This window comes from Triticum aestivum, chromosome 3D (assembly GCF_018294505.1).
Source record: "Triticum aestivum cultivar Chinese Spring chromosome 3D, IWGSC CS RefSeq v2.1, whole genome shotgun sequence".
Classification (NCBI taxonomy): domain Eukaryota; kingdom Viridiplantae; phylum Streptophyta; class Magnoliopsida; order Poales; family Poaceae; genus Triticum; species Triticum aestivum.
Genome location: NC_057802.1, coordinates 550,418,789 through 550,427,297, shown reverse-complemented (window position 1 = coordinate 550,427,297; position 8,509 = coordinate 550,418,789). Strand labels below are relative to the sequence as shown.

The following is an 8,509-nucleotide window of genomic DNA, read 5'->3' as shown; positions in this document are numbered from 1 at the left end:
GCCGTCACGCCCGACGCATGGCATGCCAAGACCTGGAAACGGCCGGCGAAGTCCTAAACCGTGGAGGTGAAGGGAAGGCGGCCTAGCTCCGCCAGGCGGCTCCCGCGGATTGAGGGCCCAAAACGAAGTAGGCAGAGCTCGCGGAAGCGCTCCCAAGGGGGCATGCTGCCCTCGTCCTGCTCGAGGGCGTAGTACCAGGTCTGGGCTGCACCGCGGAGGTGGTAGGATGCCAGCCAAGTGCGCTCCGACGCGAGCGTGCGCTGTCCACGGAAAAACTGCTCACACTGGTTGAGCCAGTTAAGCGGGTCCTCCGTGCCGTCATAAGTGGCGAAGTCGATCTTGGCGAACCATGGCGGCGTTTGGGTCGGCGCGCCATGGCCGGCCGGCTCGGCGGTGCGGAGCAGTGATGATGACGGCGCCCGGTCAACGGTGGGGAGACCGTCATAGGCCCCCGCGGAGCCGGACGAGGCCCCAGACTGCAGCGTGGGTACCGGTGGGTCCCCGGCCTCCGTGTAAACTGGCGGTGGCGACGTCCCGGTTAGCCAGGTCGGGATCTGGGACGGTGACGGTGGAAACCGGACCTGCTGGATCGGGAGGCCTCCCGGTGTGGACTGGCCTAGTCCGGAGCTGGGCGGCGGCGGTGGAAGCTGGACCGGCACGGGCAGCGCGGTCGGCGCGGCTGGGCCGGCGCGGGCCAGTGCAGCCACTGCGGCGCTGGGGCGGGCGCGGAAGGCGCGGATGGCGCCGCGAGAATCGGCCCGGGCCACTGTGGCCAGGACGGCACTGGGGCGGGCGGCGGCTGGAACGACGGATGGGCCCCGGCGATCACCGCGGGTACCGAGTACCAGGGCAGGTGCAGCAGGGGCGGAGGCGGCCCGCTGGGGTGCCCCGCCTGGAACGGCGGCAGCGGTGGCCCGCCCATTGCAGGCACGCCCTGGGACGGCCACGGCAGCGCGGGGTGGCTGTAGGCGGCGGTAGTCGCAGCCGGCGGAGGTGCGGGCGGCCCGGCCAGGTACAGATGGATGCCCTGGACGGCCGTCACGAGATCCCGTAAGATGCTGGTGACTTCTTCCGGCGTGAAAACGGCGGTTGTCGGCGCAGCGGAGATGACCGGGGCCGGCGGCGTGGGGGAACGAGCGGTGGTGACGGTGACCGGGGCCGGGGGCGGTGGGGAACCGGCGGTGGTCAGCGGTGCGGTGGTGATGATTGGCAGCGACGGCGTTGGCGTTGACGAAGACATGATCGAGCCCGAGTCTCTGGATACCAAATTGGTAGGAGCTAGGGCCCTACCGGATCTAGGGCGTAGGTTGTAGGGGAAGGAGGGGGAAGGGCGACGGCTGGTGCGCGGCGGCCGGCGGCGTGGCGCCGTTCTTGCGACGGGAGCAGCGGCGCCGAAGGCAGGAGGCGGCTAGGGTTTAGGTCTCCCGGCTCCCTAAGAAAAGCCGAGCAAATATTGATTGCTTCTTACTTGATTAGATTGATACATCTCCTCTCCTTATATAGAGAGGTTTACTTGACTCCTAAGCAAATGATCCTAATATGATAAGATAATTGGGCTAAGCCCCTAATTAAGATACTTGGGCCATAACCCACTGGGCTAAGCCCCTATGCCGGTCATAACACGGTCCGACTGTCGGGCCTACTAAAATCAGGCATGAGCCCAGAAAAACCCGACATGGCACGGTCGGCCCGGCCCGACCACATCTAAAATCTTTTTTTGCAAGCCCGAGCCCGGCCCGATCTATCCGTCGGGCTCAATTTTCAGGCATGAGCCCGGCCCGATGGCACGCTCGGGCTCAGCCCGGACCGGGATTTTCGGGCCAGACTGCCCATGGCCAGGTATAGTTCTGAGTATGAATGTAACTAGTAAACATGCCCGTGCGTTGCAATGGGAAAAAATCACACTCGTAACACTACTCAAGAGTCAAGATCCACGTGGCCCACATCCTCTATTTCAAACTGATGCCCCACCCGTGTAATTGCTTATCCTCCTTCCACCTTCGTCAGTGGCTGCGGTGTCAGCACCTGATCACAATGCGCCCGAACATGGTCAGTGCCAAGGCGACAAGTTCAGACACCGCACGACACACATGTCGTTGAACCACACCAACGCAATGGAATATTTAAATCTTTAAAACTATAATCTCATTGAGCTAGACATGAGGGCCAACCTCCGTGAGCTACACCCTGCACCTGGTCCATATATACACCGCCCCTCATTCCGTCCTCTCGCTTTTGACTTAATGTTGCAGACTTGTTTCATTGGACCATCCTCATGTATCCCTTACGGAAATGTCTTGTGCTTCACAATTGAGTAAACACCACATTCCGAGTCCTCCTCCTTGTACCTCAGACCACTATGGACGATTACATCTCGCCACCGAGCAGCAGGAGAGGTCGACGGTGAGGGAACCCTTCCGAGCCGCCACCCTCGATCCACATCTAGCTACTCGTTCCCATCCGGTTCGTCACCAACCCAATCAGCAGCAATGATAATAGCAAAATGGTTAAAATGTTGAAACCCTGAAGGCAGTAAATCTGAGGGCTGTAGAGGTGGGTGGTGAGGGTTAGCCATTTCTTCGCTTTCGATTCCGACTTGATGTGGGTAGTATTGTATATTCACACTGTAACGTAAACATGATCAATTCATGTACATGACAAAAACTCAAGGACTTGCATTACAGTTTTAGGAACTTGGAAATAGAAGAAAATAAAAATAAGATAAATAAAATGGTCGGGAATAGAGAGAGAACCAACTTTTCTTCGGTCATTCATTCTGTGTACGTGTGGATCTACATGTGTGTCGCATATCTCGTTTATGGCGGCAATAATTGCTTCGGGTGCTTGCCTGAAGATTAGAGAAAGCGGCTAAATGATAAACGGATAATGCCACATTGCACAGTCTTGTATGCTGATGTGCATGGCCCATGAATACATTCTTGTGGAAGTCATTATTGGGTTCCATTATGGTCCTGGGGATTTCACAGCAAACAAGTATGAATGACAGGCAGTGTAAAGCAGATGATTTCTTTAAGAAAAAGGATACAGTCGTATGGAATAATATCGATGCAGAGAACAAAAAAAATACTCCTTGGAATAATCAACAATATAGTGAATGTAGGAGTATTTAGGAGAACAACTAATGCAAACTGCACAATATGTGATAAGTGTGTACATCAGAGCAGGATAATCAGCAGAGATGGAAAGTATAGCATAGACAATAATGTGAGAAAGGGCTAGGCAAGTAGTTGACAATAGCATAGACATTTTTTTGATGTCTCACTCTTGTTTCAGTCACTGCTGCTACTTGGTCCAAATAGTTTACATGATTGCTGACAGTTTTCAAATTATATAAACAAAAGAAGAAAAGGGCTAGAATGTACATAAGGCAGACTGCATAATATGTATGAAAAGATACATAAAGAAAAATTATTCAAGAGAATATAAATTGGTATCTCTGGTCAACAACAGAAATATTTGACAGGACTCTAAAATGGGCTGAAAGCACTCATAGGATATGTATGAGAAAATTTGTCGAAGTATATCTATAGTGCTTTTAGGCCTATATGTTCATTAGTACAGTATATTTTGGTCAAGTTAGGATCATGACATGGATGATATTGTCACAAAGAAGAAAGGAACAGAGAAAGAAAAGGCCAAGAACTTTCTATTACCTTGTAATTATGTGTGCTGCCTTTGTTATTTGATCCAAAGACTGTATATGAATGCTCACAATTTCAGAACTGCGTGGAAAATAAAGAAAATGAAAGATGTTCAGAATCCGTATCAGTCAACTATTTGCAGCTGATGGCTTGGAAAAAGAAGAGGTGTATAAAGAAAGATGCAAGAAAATGCAAAAGGAAAGGAGATCCGTGGCTATCAGTTTGTAAGCTCAGAACAAAATAAAGTAAACAGATAAACTGGATCCATGGTTAGCCAATATATGTAGCCAAAGATCTGAAAAACCAGTACCTTTGATCTATTGTAGCATCAGTGGCGCTTGCTCGGAGCGCAGAACAGTGTGCTCTGGTTCATAGAAGATATCCATGAAAGAGTTAGAAAAACCTGGAACAACTTGGCTAATACAGATAGTAAGACGGTAACTATGGTAGTAGATGGATAGGTGTAGCCAGCCACATATATGTCTATAGATTGACAGGTGCAAATGGGCTCAATCTGAAAGTCGTGTAAAGAGACCATCCAAAGAAATTAAGGAAACAGCCATGAGAATAAGAAAGAGAGCCACCAAAATCCATAACCTGAATTTTTTATGCAGCGCTGAGAGACGTGAACTATTGGACCATTCTAACCAAAAGTTACTTAAGCAAACTTTGCAACCGAATGAAGCTGCTGTACTGAAACTTTGAACATCTGCACTTCGGCCACAACAGGTTCTCTTGCAACAAATAAGAATTCCAATTATTTAATAGAATGTGATACAAAATAGAAGAGGTAAAAAGACCTATGTTGCAAAATGAGGAAGATTACCACTGTAAGAATCCCAACTAATTAAAATTATATTAGGGAAGATATGTGTTGTAAAATGAGGAAGATATATATTCTGCCTTGCTGGGCCAATACCTTGTAATTTCATAGTGCAACAAAATTGTCACAAAGAGATGCCGTAACTGAAAAGGAGTAGCCCATACAATAGCTACTTCGAAAATCTTGACTAAGCCCCAGGCTTGTGCCATAAAGGACAACATTATAACATCTCACATCCTCAAAGCAAGTGCACCTGTGACTACCATGAGTAACATCCAATGGGAAAAAGCTCACCAGACGTACATGGTAGATACAACCAATTCGACCACCTAATTTTTGTTTCCTCCGCCTTCTAGTCCATACTCTGGAACTATCCCAGGTCCACTCCGTAGGGTAATTAGTGTTCTTATAGCGAGTATGTTCAGAGGACCGTAGAGAAAAACAGGTTCATATTGATTGACTGATTAATTGACTCTGTACAGCCCCTCACAAATTATACACAAACAAGATCGACAAAATCCGGAGCCGACCCTCAAGTAAGCTAGCTAGGTTCTGGGCTTAGTTCTGAAGTGCATAGTACTGTGCTACATCACATTACAGGGAGACGATGATACCAGCAGGAGGAAATTGAGTATCCTGAACTGTAACAGAACAGCTCCAAGACCACAAACCGTCGATACATCAAGATCTTTATTTTACCATCTCTAAATAAATCTCTGAACACACAAAAAGCTTTGAGATATTTATGTTAGCCTGTCTAAATTACAGATTTATTTGAGTAATAAAAAGAAGAGCACAAAAAGGAGAGAAGACAAGGATAAATATCAGCACATTCACAAGAAGCTAGGAGTAGTATGGATTGACATATAGGTAGGTCTAGCCAACATAAATTCTGATAAACTTACTCATCTCCTCCCAAATATATGTGAAGACTTCAGGACAAGGCAACATGATTTAAAAGACAGCAGTGCATATCACACACATACATATATATAAGCTATGAGGGCAGCAATACATGATTTTACTGACCTATTCCAGACCTATTCTCGGCTTGGATTTAGACTAAGAATTTAGAGAGAATATGACTCTGAGTAGGAAGAAGCCATGAGGGAAAAAAAATGTTGCCTCCAGTCTAGTAAGTAATTCTTAATCCAAATTTACTGATTGGATGACCTTAATAGATGTAAATCTCAATAAAATACACTGAATAACAGATGACACAGGCACACAGCACAAACGGAACCAAGGGAAACTCGGTTTTTTCTGACAATTAAGGGTAGCATGTTGTGTAAGAAAACAGACAATCAGATCCTCTTGGCTACAGCACAAACAAATTCATTCCAATTTGTTAATCAAGGCAAAACCTGCGGGAACCTGAACATTTTTTCAGTTACAAATATATTTAGGTGCATAAGAGATACTAAAACTGCGAATTGTGTAGGGTAATTAGTCTTACGAATCACTCGGGGAAAAAAGTCTTAAGATCACTTGCCAACATTAGAATGATAAAAATCATGCCGGATGGAGAGCTGTGACTATATAGAGGGCAGTGTGTCATGATTTTTGGATATGATCATTTGCTCAAGACGCAGCCCCTCAGAAATATCCCTTGTGGCTATGTCCTACATCACAATTCAGATCACAAGAAAAGACGGACTGAAAAATGTCAGCTTATTGATATTGATATAATTCGTTGAGCAAACAGCAAAGTACATATATACCTACAGTACAAAATCAAGTACTGTCCATAATCTCAGTCAGGCTAAACTAAAGTCGTATTAACAGAAATTCTAACTTCTTCCATTAATTTTTGCAAAACATAAATCTATTTGGACTCAAAATCATGAAACAGCAGAACTGTTAGAGAACAGAATCAGAGACAGAGCCAGGGGACAAAAACAGTATGTAAAACAGGGGATTCCATCCAGTGAATATCAAGGGGATACATACCTCTGGTGTAGCCGAGGCAGGCGAAATTGGACGGTTGGACGGATGTTCTTGTTCCTCCGGCGAACTCGGCACTTGTTCCTCCGGCGAACTTGGTGCCGACATTGGACGTTTCGTCAAAAATTGCAATTTGGACTGGCTTTGATGGAGCTTATGGTCCAAGGACACAACCTGATGGAGATTCGGGCCGAGGACCCCTCCTTCTTATAGCAAGCAACTGAAATCTGGGTCGGGCACTCCACTGCTTGGTGTTGGACAAGGATACGGCCTTCAATTGTCCATCCAAATCACGAAACGGGAGCAGTGAGTGGTGGTGGCAGAGGAGCTGATGGCATGCGGCTCGTGCAGCTGCTGGTCGCCTGCGCCGAGGCGGTGGTGTGCCGCGACCGCGCCCAGGCCGCTGCGCTGCTGCGTGAGCTGCAGGTCGGCGCGCCCGTGCACAGCACGGCGTTCCAGCGTGTCGCGTCGTGCTCGTGCAGGGCCTGGCGGACAGGCTGGCCCTGGCGCACCCGCCGGCGTTGGGTCCGGCCAGCATGGCGTTCTGCCTCCCGCGGTCGTCGTGCCTCGATGGGGCGCTCGCCGTGGCGTACGAGCTGTGCCCGCCCCTCAATCTGAACTGCTCCGCCGCGCTGCCCCACAATCTCTCTTACTCCGCCGCGCCGCGCCGCCCCTCAACCTCTCCTGCTCCGCCGCGCCGCGCCGCCCCTCACCTTCTCCTGCTCCCCCGCGGCAAGAAAGGAAGAAGGAGCGTCTGGATAAGACGCAGGGGTTTGTTCGTAAAAAGCGAACCGTTTTTACACATGTAGAAGAGGGACTGCTGGTTGTATTACTGAAAAACACAAGGGGGTTTTAGCAAAAGCGAGACGACGGTGAGCACGCGGGCAGAAGCGATAAACGATTTATTATTATTAGGGAAAGATTACACGTGTTTCTACAAAAAAACGCCACAGGATGCTCTGTATATAAAAAAAAAGGCGCCACAGGAGCACCGAGGCGATCGGCTGGTGGTCCATCGCCGCCATCTCTCGGTGGCCGGATCCTCCCTCGCGGCGGCGCTGGCACGTGCTTGGCTCCTAACCAGCGGTCTCATTGTCTCATCCATCGTCGTTGCTTAGTTCCCCTGTTTTTTTTTTCTGTTCGAACTTCCAACGCTGAACCAAGCATCCAATTCATTGTCTAGTAGCAGGAACGGAGTAGCGGGCTGGTGGCAAGTTGAAGCAACGATCGATCACCAGAGGCGCGTGGATCGGCCCAGGTAGAACGCACAGGTACGCATACGATCTAGTGGTATGGTGTGGATTCGTTTCTCGCGCGGACGCCTCCGAGGTGTTCGATGGAATGCCTCTGCTGCGGCTTCTTCTCAACTTCGTGGGCTCCTTGTGATCGATTCATATCAAATTGGTGCTTGAGTATACTCGTATCTCGCGGCCTCTAATCAAGCAGGATGATAATTTTTTTTGTTTGGTTGCTGAGAAGGCAATGTCTGCTGACAACTGATACACATTTGTTGAATCCCACACCTGGGTCCTTCCATTTCTTACAATAACACGGTTGGTAGTAGTCTGGTACAATATCTCAAATGCAAATTAGTTCTTCCCCTTTTTGTTATGTTTGACAAATCTTTGCCTTGCCTCAGAAATAGAAACGTTTGAACTGCTAAGTTCTGGGCCACAAAAAAACCCGTAACATGTTGTATACACAATTTGAGATGAATGTGCAAATGTCATAATTTATTCTCTCTTTGCCTTTTTGCCGGTAGGTTACAACCTTTGTATACAACTACGCATACTAAGCAAGGCAAAGAGTTGGCCAAACTAGGAGTTTAACAGCGATTGCATACTTACTGCTAACAAACACTTACGAGGTATAATTTCCCTAACATGAATATTATATGGTAAAAAAATGTCCATCGCATGTACTGCAGTTTCACCACGTACGCGTAAAATCTGTCCATCCTCTGTTGTTCAGTCAGGGAGGCTGTTTATGAGGTCACCGCCTTCCTCTGCATATCTTTTCGGCACTTGATACTGAGAAAACTGAAGCTATTTTCAGATTGATGAATCCACTGAGCATCTCT

General features: G+C 48.3%; 1 protein-coding gene across 3 annotated transcripts; it reads right to left on the bottom strand.

Moving 5' to 3' along the window:
• Positions 1 to 2,602: 2,602 nt before the first annotated feature.
• Positions 2,603 to 7,181, bottom strand: LOC123080415 (uncharacterized). 3 transcript variants are annotated; one of them, XR_006438382.1, is made up of 5 exons: positions 6,436 to 7,181; positions 4,260 to 6,107; positions 3,973 to 4,026; positions 3,675 to 3,743; positions 2,603 to 2,972 (listed from the first exon to the last, which is right to left on the bottom strand). XR_006438382.1 is itself a non-coding variant. In XM_044503337.1 (5 exons), the coding sequence occupies exons 1-5, from the start codon at positions 6,535 to 6,537 to the stop codon at positions 2,768 to 2,770; spliced, it is 567 nt and encodes a 188-aa protein (XP_044359272.1). In that variant the 5' UTR covers positions 6,538 to 7,181; the 3' UTR covers positions 2,603 to 2,767. The 3 variants fall into 3 exon arrangements, 1 of the variants encoding a protein (XP_044359272.1); XM_044503337.1 differs by having other exon boundaries at positions 4,260 to 4,396; XR_006438381.1 differs by having other exon boundaries at positions 3,973 to 6,107.
• Positions 7,182 to 8,509: the final 1,328 nt, after the last annotated feature.

Excerpts from the sequence above, each read along its gene's own strand:
- LOC123080415 (XM_044503337.1), bottom strand. The coding sequence starts at position 6,537 with ATGTCGGCACCAAGTTCGCCGGAGGAACAAGTGCCGAGTTCGCCGGAG. Across the intron at positions 4,397-6,435 it reads CTGCCTCGGCTACACCAGAG|AGAACCTGTTGTGGCCGAAG; the intron begins GTATGTATCCCC and ends ATTTGTTGCAAG. Across the intron at positions 2,973-3,674 it reads GCAGCACACATAATTACAAG|GACCATAATGGAACCCAATA; the intron begins GTAATAGAAAGT and ends TGAAATCCCCAG.